General features: G+C 38.0%; 1 protein-coding gene across 3 annotated transcripts; it reads left to right on the plus strand.

Annotated features, from left to right (window-relative positions):
* Positions 1-1556: 1556 nt before the first annotated feature.
* On the plus strand, positions 1557-13111 carry LOC109011462 (protein NARROW LEAF 1-like). 3 transcript variants are annotated; one of them, XM_018992677.2, is made up of 6 exons: positions 1557-1869; positions 3708-4202; positions 4467-4610; positions 10207-10447; positions 11672-12172; positions 12507-13111. In XM_018992677.2, the coding sequence occupies exons 2-6, from the start codon at positions 3711-3713 to the stop codon at positions 12947-12949; spliced, it is 1821 nt and encodes a 606-aa protein (XP_018848222.2). In that variant the 5' UTR covers positions 1557-1869; positions 3708-3710; the 3' UTR covers positions 12950-13111. The 3 variants fall into 3 exon arrangements, with proteins under 3 accessions (XP_018848222.2, XP_018848223.2, XP_018848224.2); XM_018992678.2 differs by lacking the exon at positions 1557-1869 and adding an exon at positions 2048-2819; XM_018992679.2 differs by lacking the exon at positions 1557-1869 and adding an exon at positions 3164-3346.
* Positions 13112-13842: the final 731 nt, after the last annotated feature.

Here is a 13842-nt window from a genome sequence, read left to right on the forward strand (position 1 = left end):
AACTAAAAAGAGGAAGTAAAAATGAGGATGAGATTGAGGAAAAAAAATAGTAAGATCGAAAAGGAGAGAGAGAAAAATGAGAGAGAAAAAAGATGAGGGTGATGTTGAAATCACAAGAAAAAAATAGATTGAGTTGAAAAACAATTGTGAGGCTGAGAGTTCAAAAAAAGAGGAGAGAGTGAAAGAAAAAAATAGAGTGAAAAGACAAAAAAGAGTGAGAGGAAAAAAGAGAATAAGACCGAAACATTAAGAGAAAGATGGAGTGAAAAAGAAAACAAATAGGTGGCTGAGAGTCAAGAAAAAAAAGTGAAGCCACCAGAGGAAAAAAAAAGAGAGATTGCATAGAGAAATAGAAAAATAAAAGTGAGTTTTTCTACTAAGGTAAGCTTTGATACTAACGAATTTAACGACTCATTGCCTAGTGTTATTGTTTCTTTGTTGCAGGGAATTGAGGTCATGATTCCTAACAGTGTGTTTAGTAAATTGCCACTTATTAGAGAGATAGAGCATTAAATTGATTTTGTGTCAGGTGCGACAATCCCTACCCGACCTTTCTTTGAAGAACATGAGTTATTGACGGACTTGAAAGGACAATGTAAGTTGAATAGAATGCATGCCAAGTAGGTGCAATTCATTGAAACCTTTCCTCATGTCATCAAGTACACACAAAGTATAAAAAATTTTATGGTTGATGCTTCAGCAAGAAAGTATGTCATTGTTATCATTTTAGATATAAAGTTATCGAGATTTGAATATGATAAAAAATTGTATGTTAACGGGGGTAGGACGATGCTGAATGTTTAATGGGGGACGCGAGACAACGTACGCCAAAGGGGGGGGGAGGGTTTCTAGGAAGGATAATACTATGTCCACAGGAGATTCTCTCTGATCATGCTTTTTTTTTCACTTTTTTTTTCAAACATTTTTTAAAGTATTAAAATATTTCTTAAAAATAAAACAAATCATAAATTCATTTAAAAACACTTCTTTAATCATTAAATAAAAAAATTAAAAAAATAAAATGTAATTCGGTAGAAACTTTATGTGAGAATAGTATTTTCCTTCTGGAAAATTTTTTTAAATGAAAAAATGCAGTATCAGTTTAACATTTTATTTTTTAAAAAAAAGTCACATAGATTGATATATAGAAGTTGTATAAACAGTGAGAAGTTGTGTATCTTACTCTTTTTTTCAAGAGTAATGCTACAGCCTCTATACAGCATTGGGTAATAGTTTTGAGTGGAATTTATTGTTAAATAATTTTTTTTTTTTAATTTGAGTCTTATATTTATTATTTTTTTTTAAAAGAATTGTGGGATACTTACAAATTTTACTGTTTCGAATATGATTGCTATTTTCCCCGACACATAGCAGTTCACATGGCATCGTTGCTCAACCCGAGTTCTCACTTGCATTAGTTGTAAACTGTTGTAAATGTTGTTGCGTTTACATGTGCGTTTACATGAACGGATGTCAATATTTCTTGCATGTGAAAATCAATCGGAGTTCGACGTACTGATACAGAATAGTGAAATCAAACGGCTTCCATGGAGATACCTCAGAATCCTTTATACGAAGCTGCCAACACCCTACACGACACATATTCCACTAACACTTTGTGACTTTATACAAAAAAAGTGAACAAACTCAATAAATATATGGGCAAGTCAGAGCACGCTACGCCGCTTGCTTTACCATATTTATGTACATAATATATACGATTTTGGGTTTCGTGGGTTTCTATGTCAACCTCCAACAGGCAACGCAAGCTGCAGCTTTTGAACAAATTCTTCTTCAATCCGGTATCTTTGAGGGGCACGAGAGATAGACGTATTCAAATTTTGGACATTCAGCATTGCTTGCAATTCTGTGAGTCTTCCTCTTCTTGCTATACTCTTTGAATATTTTTCTGCACGTACTGTCAGTTTTGTTGCTGGTCTGTGTAAAGTTGTGCCTTTTGCTTTCCGGGTTTTCCTATTCTTCTTGTGTTCTTGTTTTTTTTTTTTCACCGAAAAAAAGAGAAAAAAAATCGAACCTTCACCATTGCTGATTATCTATTGGCGCTGTGATTTTAACGTTTATATAGTTCTTTATTCTTCTACCTCTCTCTCTCTTGTGATTTAATTATTTAAAGAAAAACTTCAACTCCAATAGCACAAAGGATTGTAAATGGCTTTTTATTCTTCTGTCCGGTTGCTGAGAAATACACGGACATAAAATAAATTTGAGTTTAACTTTTTCTTTTTGGTTTGTTCTCAACTGCAAAATGCCGGCTTGAAGTGATTTCCAACTTTTTTATGATCGGTTTTAAGTGACTTTACCATTATTAGGAGCCACAATTTCGGAAGATGCCAGATTTCGGATTGATTCTTTTTTCCAATTCTTTCTTAGTTTTTCTGGGTTACCAAACAAGTGGGGGCACGTTGTCACTTGTGATTTATGCTGCTTAGCTATGTGACATTTTTCCCCCTTTCAGTGTCATGTCTTTTCAGGTTTATTTGCCTAATTACGTTTTTCGTTTCTTTTCTTCTTGAACTAGGCAGTGCATAAAGCTGTCATTGTGGGCGAAAAGCAGCCCTTCTCTTTTAATTTAATGGGATTTTATTCCTGTAGGTAGTGCGGGAGAATGTATAATAAGCTAGTTTACTGTTTTCATATTTCACCTTTGAGGAACCCTTGTTGGTTTTTGCGTCAGTTTTTACCCCTTCATGTCTCCAGCATCCACTTTCTGTCGGGCAGTGCAAATTCAATCGGTGGCCCATCGTGTCTGATGCCAGATTGGGTTTTGTTTAATATGTATTTCTCAGAAGAAAGATAATGTATGTTACTATCGACTTAGCTTTGCATTAAAGGAACTAGCAGTAATTTCTGTGGATGTATGCAAAAGTCTTTGTTGTGTGATTTCAAGTGTTGAAACCGCTGCATGCCATGAACCTCGAGATATTTTTCTTCTGTGCTGAATTATGTAAAATATATCAGAGGGAAAAAGAAAAACTGAGAAGTGAAAAACCAAATAAGTGCAGTAGCTGTCCAAGTTATTTCATCAAAACAAATTGTGTCATATACACTTAAAAATACATTATCTCACATAATGCTGTACTTCTTTTAGATTGTGGAAAAAATTGTTAAAATAGTTCACAGTTGTTGATGATAGCTTCTTTTCCACATTTTACTTTTAACCTTCTTTTCATTTGCTTTAAAAATTGAGGGAAGCAACATGTTAACCATCTCACCCATTTTGATATGTTTAGAACTTAAGATGTTGGTGCTCACTGCTTTCTGGAAGTCACTTTGTCTGTACTTATTATGAATTCTATCCTTTCCCTCAAGTGCTTATAACTCACAGGTTTGTTCTTTGTACTTTCCATTTTGAGAGTGTCGCTGATTATGCAGTCACCCCATAGTTTCTGTATTCCACTTGCTGTTGACTTTGTTTGTCTTTTTTTTTTCATTATTATTATTGTTTTCTTTTCTGTTGTTCCAGTTCAAGCTTTGCGATCGCACCCATAATTACTTTTACTTGATGTATGCATCAAGCAAGAGAGTTATTTTTCCTCTTTGTTATTGTTGTGCACCTTTCCTCTTTATTTTTCTTTTTCTGTTCTGATCTTGTTTGCCTTACCTCTTAGATTTTTGTTTCTTTTGTCATCATTCATCAACTTTGGTTCCTTTCACCAATAACCATGTTATTTCGATTGGTGAAGTAGAATATGGAACGGACCAGAGTTAATATGAGGTTGCGTTGCTCTGGTTCAACACACTCTGAGGAATCAGCTCTGGATCTTGAAAGAAACTGTTGCAGTCATTCTATGCCTTCATTAAGTCCACCAACAATACAACCCTTTGCATCAGCTGGACAGCACTGTGAGAGCAGTGCCGCTTACTTCTCATGGCCAAATTCAAGCCGACTAAATGATGCTGCCGAAGAGAGGGCAAATTACTTTTCAAATTTACAGAAAGGGGTGCTACCTGGAACTCTTGGCCGGTTGCCTGAAGGACAGCAAGCGACAACATTGCTTGAACTCATGACCATCAGAGCATTTCATAGCAAGATATTGCGTTGCTACAGTCTTGGCACAGCAATTGGATTTCGTATTCGACAGGGTGCTTTAACCGATATACCAGCTATTCTTGTTTTCGTATCCAGGAAAGTTCACAAGCAATGGCTCAGCCCCATCCAGTGTCTTCCTACTGCCCTAGAGGTCTGGAAAGCAAGTTCATTTTCACCTTCCTGATTATATAATTTCATGTTATTGTTTTTCCTTCCCTGTGCACCCCTGGGATTAGTCGGGACGCTGTTCTAGACACCCGGTGCCAATAATAAAAAAAAAAGGATTATTGTTTTTCCTTCCGAATATTATTTTTAGTTTTTGTTGGGTGACTGATTGATATTTCCTATTCCTGGTTGACCCCAGTTTTGCTTTTATTATTTGTTAATTGTTAAGGGATTTGAATCTTTATATCAGGGACCTGGTGGTGTATGGTGTGATGTGGACGTTGTAGAATTCTCGTATTTTGGTGCACCTGAGCCTGCTCCAAAAGAACAATTATACACTGAGATTGTAGATGATTTGCGTGGTGGTGATCCATGTATTGGTTCAGGTTCTCAGGTATTTTACTTTCCTGAGCAAGCATACAACTTTTGTCAGACTAGTTTATAGAGAGAAACTACTAGTTGTCTATGCATACCCTATCTCCATTAAGTTTGATTATTTTGACGGGCTTTTTATCGCATGAAGTTTGGTAGCTTGGTTTTTTTCAATATCTGGGCCTATACCACTGCTTCATGTTCTCCATATTTTGAGGGATTGTTTTATTCTTTGAGCAATATTGGCAATCTAGCGAGCCAAATAGTGGCCTACTGGGCTCGTGCAGAGTCCTGAGCTTGTAGCCATGTGTGTGTACACGCTCCCAACATCAAAATACCTATTCTCTGCTGTCTCTGCCGACCCTAAACTTACAAACTCTTTGTTTAGTTTTGCAACTGAAATTTCCTCCAAGAAAAATACTATGCATAAGCTCTCTCTCTCTCTCTCTCTCTCACATATCCCCAATGGCCATTCCCAGTGCTTCTCACCAGAAATAAGCTCTTTCCTTCTCTCTCTGTGTTTTTTCATCATGATTAAATCATCTCATATTTATTCTTCTCTTCATCACCGTTTGCTTAACATATTTTCTCTTCTTATCATCATCCTTTTCTATTTCATGATTGGTGGAGAAGCTGGTTGCTCTATGGAAGCTAGTGGTCGGCTCAAAGGTTTTCGAGTTTGCAAGCGAGGGTGACTCTGCTCTACATATTATTGGAAGGAGCATGAATGTGATGAAGGATATCATCATGGATAGTGTGCTACAGTGGGTTGGTTGGTATGTGTAACGCCTCAATGGAAGGTCCAAACCACATGGCCTATACTCTAAAATGACTAGTCAATAATACAATTAGAGCCCCATTGGAACCTTATAAAGAGCAAGAACTTCTCATTCCCAAGCAATGTGGGATCTCATACACCACCTACCCTTAACCTTATCATATGGGATATCACAAACTACCCCTTTATAAAATTGTGATATCCCATATGATAAGACTAAGGGTAAGTGGTGTATGGGATCCCACATTGCTTAGGAATGAGAAGTTCTTGTTCTTAAGGTTCCAATGGAGCTCCAATTGTATCATTGAGTAGTCCTTTTGGAGTATAAGCCATGTGGTTTGGGTCTTCCATTGGGGTGTTACAAATGGTATCAGAGTCTATCACAACCAGAAATGTGGGACTTGAGCCATGCCACCTACGACGGATTGGCCCGACGAGGACGTCGAGAATTTAAGGGGAGTAGATTGTGATACCCCATATGATAAGGCTAAAGGTAGGTAGTGTATGAGATCCCACATTGCTTGGGAAAGAGAAGTTCTTGCTCTTTATAAGGTTCTAATGTAGCAATTGTATCATTGACTAGTTCTTTTGGAGTATAGGCTATGTGGTTTGGGTCTTCCATTAGAGCGTTACAATATGGTGGAAGCTTGTGCTTTGTCAGTGAGTGTTAAGGATTTTTATACAACATTAAAGGATGAAAACAGAACGTATCTTACGCAACGATGTTCTAATGAGTTTAGTAGATATATGGTGATGGCAGAATATGATGGAGGGAGATGTGGGTTTATTGTCATAGTGGAAGGTGTGGAAGGGAGGGGTTGAAAGTTTGCTGAAGTTCTTAGGCAAGTCTCTATGTTCAAAGTCTCTGTTTTTAGTGGCAAAGACAAAGGGTCATTAGTTCAAATTGGTGCTGGGTTGGCTCGCTATGGAGGAAGAATATATCTCATGCCAACTCCATTTGAGGCCTAATATGGTGCATGGGAGGTCATATAAGGTGGCCTTGGGGGGTTTGGCAAGCTTCACGGCAGCCCAACATCCTTATTGGGACAGTGGAGGAAACATGGAGGATGTTGAAGTAACCGTTGTAAGTGGATCTTGTTTTGCCTGAAGAGGTATCTTCAGGATTTGCCTACACCACAAATCAACCTAATGCAAACCTAGGTGGTGTTTGAGGCTTTTGAAGGCAACTCGATACAAGAAACTTTGTACATAAACACTTATGGGTCTGAAATCTCAGCTTTTGGAGATGAGATCAAACAAGTGGACTGGGCTTGGGCTCGGATGTGGGCTTGGAGCGTGTTCCTTCTCTGTCTATGGTTAAAGAGCCCACAGATTTGGCCGGCCTGCACTGGTTGACGGGCTTAACTAAAACTAAATCAAGCGCGCCAAAGCCAAAGGTAATGAAGAAGGGTAAAGCGAAAATTGGGCTGGGCATGGAGTCAACCTGACCCACATACACGTGGTGAGCAAAAAAAGCAGTCAGGTTATCCCCAAACACAGCCTCAAACAATGTAGTATTAGTAGATAGCTGGTCACTTGCGTTATACCACCATTCATTGACATTCATTTGGACCAATCTCTTGGATTGTCCCCAAAGAAACACCTCAAATATTCCTCCAATGTCTTGTTAGCAATTTCATCCTGCCTATCTGATTGAGAATGGCAGTCCCATATAAGTTTAGCTGGACCACCTGAGCCCTAATACTCTCCCACCAGAACCTACTTTTGAAGGTGGGATCTCACTCTATCACAATGTTTTCATGCATACATGGAAGTTCATAATGTGGTGGATGAAAATATCTGCTATCTTGGCAGATGTGTATGGATGTGTAATTGCTATAAAACGAGCATCTTATTTAACTTTAGACCACCACTAATATTACTAGGTACTTATATAGGATTGGCTGTCCTTCTACGAAAGCCAATGAGATGCATGACCACACCCTTTCTCGAGGGGGCGAGAGCTGTAGAAGCCCTCCTCATGTTCTCCAGTTTAGCTCTGTGACAAATATTGAATTCCTTGACATTGTTTTTAATGTTGGATTGCAGTCCCACCCAAAATAATCTCTTTTAGTACGCATTAGGTCTTTTGTACCTACTTATTAAAAAAAAAGTCTTTTCGTACCTAGAATGCCCAGCTATGGGGCTGTCATGTACGTGCTTCATGACTGAAGCCTTGAGGACATATTTTGTTAGTGTAAATTTTTCTTTTATGAAGCAGCAGTGAGTACTCCATCCAGTAGGCTGTAATTCAGGGAATCCAAAGTTTTCTTCTTGATCTTGTGAAGGATTTCTTGGACCTCCTCATCTCTATCATTGCTGGCCTTAAGCTCACTAGCCCATTATGCCACTAGTATTGCGTATCCACAGCCCATTTCTCGGTTTTGGTGAATGGCATCCTTGTTGGCTTCTTTAAGAGTTCCCATGAATTGAGACAAGGGGATCCATTGTCTCCTTTTCTCTTTGTTATAGTTATGGATGCACTTAGTCAGATGTTGAGGCTGCAGTTGGTGGAGGTTTTCTTGCTGGCTTTTCGGTGGGATGTACTAACAATGGCCTTGTTTATGTTTCCCATCTTCTGTTTGCACATGATACATTACTTTTTTGTGAGGCAGATCTTGGCCATGTTCAGTTGCTAAGAGCACTCTTACTTTGCTTTGAGTCTGTATCTGGTCTAAAGGTGAACGTTGGAAAGTCAGAGATGGTGCTGGTGGGCCCTATGCATAATATTAGAAGTTTAGCAAATGTTTTGGGTGCAAGGTATCTTCTCTGCCCATGAAATACCTTGGTCTTCCCTTAGGGGCTGCTTACAAGGCGAGAGCTATCTGGGACGGGGTGATTGAGAAGATTGAAAGAAGGTTGGCGGGATGGAAAAGGCTTTACTTGTCAAAAGGGGGAAGAATCACTTTAGTAAAAATCACTCTTTCTTTGCAAAATGTACACTTTTGTAACAGTAAATGTACACTTTCTTTGCAAAATGTTGATGCTACCTCAAAATTCCCAAATATCTAGTCCAAGTTGTTCAAATGCTCTTTCATGGTCTTTATGGACAAGAATGTTGTTGAAAAGACCAATACAAACATTCTTAAGTTGGGCTTAAAGACCACAATCATAAGGCCAAATTGGGCTTAAAGACCTCGTTCTTCAGAACTGTTATTGTCTTGCGATTACCTCAATCAGAAGAAACTTGTTTCCTTATTGGCATTGCTTGGCTAGAGCTCTGAGAGTATCATTTCCCCAGGACCGCCGGTTTGGGATAGGAGGCAAAGGTGGCATGGAATGGGAAGATTGCTCTTGTTATCTTTAATATAAATTAATTATATGATATTCACTAGCTAGTCGTCTGATTCATTCGTGTGAAGGATTCTGTGATGCTCACCTTTTCTCCCTGGCTTAATCAAATATTCCTTTGCAAGGGCAATAAGTCACCTCCCATGATATTTCATTTTGGCATTAGGAGCAAGTTATTGAAGAAATAGGGACATGAAACATGATACTAATAGCTTTATATAACTGGCATTCAAAAAATTTGTATCGTACGTAAATTGCAGCACAAGACATGTGTGACAAGGAACCTTCATATTCTGTCTGGGTCTCTATTTTATTTTACTTTTTTGTCAATATAATAGTACTGAGAGTGTATAAAATTCTTGAGTTAATGTTTCTTTTTGCAGTTCTGGTTGATATCAATGCCCACATTAACTATTTTTGATTGTCCAGGGGCTGACCTCAAGTTTGATCTTATGATAATTCTATAAGCCAGAGTTTTTGATATTGGCTGGATCATATCAATTCATTTCTTCCGAGTACATGCGTCATTTAATAGATTAAACTGGTTCATGGCCCTCAAACAAGAGCCTCCTACGTTTGGTGCAAGAGAATACTTTCCCCCGCTCAAAGAAAGAAAAAAAAAAAAAGTCACATTGATGTTTAGAGACCTTTAGTGCTACAAGGGCAGCATTACAAGGGAATGAGATCAAGAACCGGAGAAGAGTGATTTATGGACTAAGTTTTGAAATTAGGCCCTCATGCTAGATAGAGCAGATATGCCAAAATGGAATTGCTTATCGGTCCCATAGTCTTGAATAGAATATTTGAGCTACAATTTCAACCTAACAATATTTCTTAGAGCTTAAAATGGTTTCATGATAGTTTAAACCTAAGTTTCTATTATGACAGATTCACAGTTGTTTTTTTTTTTTTTTATACCAATGAAAAGCAAGAATTTCTAAATTGAAGTTTCTCTAAAGGAAGCTTTAATTAGTATTAAAGATTCCTGCATCTGTGCTTTGCCTGACCTGACTCATATTGGTCAACCGGCTGTGGGAGCTTTTACTCAAGGGGTTATGGTGTTCTGTAAATTGTAGGTCAATCTACACAGGCAGTTGAGGATATACTGTCATACTCAAGGGTTTATGGTGTCTCATTCTGCCTCTATCTTCTTCTTTTTCCCAACTGATATTTGCTTGGCTATATTTCTAGCACTTCTGCTATACTTTCATACTTCACTTATTCAACTTGGAGAATCACCTAAGGTTTTTATCAAACAAAAAGAGAGGAAAAAAAAAAGGAGAGGCACCTAAGGCCAGCTCACAATTTTATCTGACAACAATAAAATGTTATTCAAACTCACGCGAACCTATGTACATTAAAATCCAAGGTACCACTACTTTGGTACTTCATCAGTAGTCATATATTTTTCTTTTCTTGCCACAGTATCACTTTTTTAATCACTTTTATTTTATTTTTCAGGTGCTTTTCTCTTCAGGTTATTCCTTGAATTATCTTTGCTTTCCATTTTATAAAATGTTGGTAATACATCCGTCTTACTTTTTGTTAGGTGGCTAGCCAGGAGACATATGGAACCTTGGGTGCTATAGTGAGGAGCCAAACAGGCAACCGGCAAGTTGGTTTCCTGACAAATCGTCATGTTGCAGTTGACTTAGACTACCCAAATCAGAAGATGTTTCATCCTCTGCCTCCAACACTTGGACCTGGGGTGTATCTAGGTGCAGTGGAGAGAGCTACCTCATTTATCACAGATGAGCTTTGGTATGGTATCTTTGCTGGAATAAACCCAGGTAATGAGGATATCTCACTACTCCGATTACTATAATTGATGTAACCATGCCATTGATTACAGTAACTAAGCAAACTGATGGTGAACAAGCCTGAACATTTTATCATGGAGAGTAAATGTATGTAGTTGGATTAATGATGAGGCATGGTCTCATCATTAGGCATAGTCTCAATCATTAGGATAACCAGTAGGGGTGGGTGGTGGGTCATCCAGGCCTGCCCCTCCTGTGCCACTAGGGAACGGGCAGGCAGGCTGTGTATCAAATTTTTAAAAAGTGGCAGGTTGCAGGTGGGATACCCACCCGCCTGCCCACTCACTTCGCAAAAATAAGAATAAACCCTATGTTTGCACATTTCAACCACTCGCCTACTTCTCCCTCTTTCTTCTCTTCTTCCTCTCCAGACCCTTATGATCTCCTCAAGTCCAACTTCAGGCTGGATTTTAGATGAATTTTGTGTATTTTGTTCGATCTGTTGGTTTAGTGGCATTTTTTGTATATTTGTAGTGGTTGATGGGTGGATCTATGGACGAAGAGTTAAAAAACCTGACTGCCTGTTCAACCAGGGCAGGCAGCTGCGGGCCAGAGCTGGGGGCCATGTGGCCGCCCTGCCCCAGCAGGTAGTTGCCCTAATAACTGCACTCTATATACCACCACAATTTGGATTACACACTCTTGGTTTATCTTTTTTTTTTCCTATGTAATGAAGCCACTAACATAGGATAATGGTGTTACCTAATTAACTCACATTGCGGCATGCATGTCTGTTTGCATCCCCGTCAAACAGGAGAAAAATTAATGTAACCTAAGAGGAATGTGACTGCTCAAATCAATCGTGTTTCAAATAATCTGCTTCAACTTAAACTTATAATCAATTTACAGAGAGAATGACTCTAAGGCTTAGTAGTAAGAACATGAATCAGGTACTTTCTTATTTTCTGCTCCATATTTATGTGTGACTCATTCCTTTATAAAGATTCTCTTTTTTTCCTCTTGGATTTTTTGTCCTCCACACTTGTGCCGAGTTCTCTTTTTTTCCTTTTTTGGTTTGCAGCTTTTAAATGTTTTTATTTAATTTGTTCTGCTGTTGTTATATTATGTTGCTAATAGATGTATCTAACCACTCCAAAAAAAAAAAACCAGTAGATGCTTAGGAAAAATTAAGAGAGATATCTAACTGTTTTAAAATATAGGTTTTCGTTAATTTATAAGCTGTTATCTATGCAGAGACATTCGTAAGAGCAGATGGTGCATTCATTCCTTTTGCCAATGATTTTGACATGTCCACCGTTACTACATCTGTGAAAGGTGTAGGAGAAATTGATGACGTCAAAATTATAGACTTGCAGTCTCCAATTAGTAGCCTCATTGGGAAGCAGGTCATGAAGGTTGGAAGAAGTTCTGGCTTGACCACTGGAACTGTATTGGCCTATGCTCTCGAGTACAATGATGAGAAAGGCATATGCTTCTTAACTGATTTCCTTGTTGTGGGTGAGAACCAGCAGACTTTTGACCTTGAAGGAGATAGTGGAAGCCTCATCATGTTAAAGGGTGAAAATGGCCAGAAGCCACGACCAATTGGAATCATATGGGGTGGAACTGCTAACAGGGGCCGACTTAAACTCAAAGTTGGCCAACCTCCTGAAAATTGGACTAGTGGGGTTGATCTTGGGCGCCTTCTCAATCTCCTTGAACTTGATCTCATCACATCTGATGAAGGACTCAAAGGTTTGTGCTGCAGATGCCTGTTTTGTGCTCTTTTTGTATCTGATCTGTCTGACTTTTACTGTGGATTTATATTGTTCATAAGCACACTGATTAAGCTGCTGGTGCAATTTTATATAAATCAGAAAACCAGGATGCCCTTTCAATGGTGAGGACATCGTGTTTTAATTTGACAAAGTTGTTTTAGGTTAGGGAAATGTGATCATATTATGGTCTTATAATTAATGATTAATGAAAAACCAGGTACAAGTACAGGCACAAATAGAACTGTTAACTGGTTTGTAAATTTTGTAACGGACTAATCGTCATTCGAAGTATATGTTTTTGTAATTTATAGTTGCAGTGCAAGAACAAAGAGCTATGTCAGCAACAGCAACAGCAACAGCAATTGGGTCGACTGTCGGGGACTCCTCACCACCTGATGGAATGTTGATGGACAAAGTTGAGGATAAATTTGAACCACTGGGTCTTCAGATTCAGCACATCCCACTGGAAGTGGAAGGCAACAGCCCAACAGTGAAACCATCACTATTGGAAACAGAATTTCGTCTGGAAGATGGGATCAATGTGGCTCCCAGTGTTGAGCATCAGTTCATTCCAAGCTTCACCCGATGCTCCCCTCTACATAAAAATAATACACAGTTTAGGGCTGTTTCAGAGAATCTCTCTTCTTTGAGAAGTGGCGGTGATGAAGATATATGTGTTTCGTTGCACCTGGGTGACAATGATGTTAAGAAGAGGCGTTCAGATGCTTCAACAAGTGCAGAAGAACCAAAATGAATCTGTATTATGTCAAAAATTTCTAACCCTTGATTACATGTTTATGTTGTGTATAAATTTCAGCTCAAACAATGAGCCGGGTCTACTGAAATCTGGACCATCAAAGTTAACCCTGGTGATGATGCCCTAGAAATATTCATGAATCCGGATTCCCTTTGTTAAGCTCTTGAATCAAAAGATTTACCGTCTTTTATCACCTTTGCCAATTAAGGTGCTTGAGACAAGTAATGCTACATACAGTCATATAGTGCGCAAACGCCGCGTAATCGTTTTGAAAAATAGTGATATCTATTATTAAAAAATTAATTTTTTTTTTTGTAGGTCTCGTATTTACTCATTTTTTTTAAAAGAATTGTGCGGCGTTTGCACACTTCACAATTGTAAATATTATTTCTAGAAAGACCATAATAGTTTAAGCTCCTTTAGTAAAAGTATGTAAGTGTTCGGCTGGGAATGTGCAGTTTTGCCTCAGTAGTCGGGCATGCAAGACGTTTAGGTGCTAAGTTTGAGACGTTTGATTCATCGGATTGCAGCTATTTTCATTTTCATTTTACCTCTTTCTATTTTTAGACATTTTCTTATAGGGTAAGAGAATGTTTGATAATTTTTTAAACATGTTTTGAGATGCGGCTTGAGTTGGGTTTTATGAAAGTTTTGAGAATTGTTTGAATAAGAATTTGTTAAGATATGATTTGTATTGGGTTTGTGAAAGTGAGTGGCTAGATTTTAAAAGTTTTTTGAATATAATCTAAAGATGGTTGGTTTGTTTTTTTAAAAATTTTTATATTTCTTGCATTTTAAAATCTAGGCAAATGATGAGATATATATATATTTTTTTTTTGAGAGAATAGAAAACTTTTTTGAAAAAGTTTGACACTTATTTATTTATTTTT

Source organism: Juglans regia, chromosome 9 (assembly GCF_001411555.2).
Source record: "Juglans regia cultivar Chandler chromosome 9, Walnut 2.0, whole genome shotgun sequence".
NCBI classification, from domain to species: domain Eukaryota; kingdom Viridiplantae; phylum Streptophyta; class Magnoliopsida; order Fagales; family Juglandaceae; genus Juglans; species Juglans regia.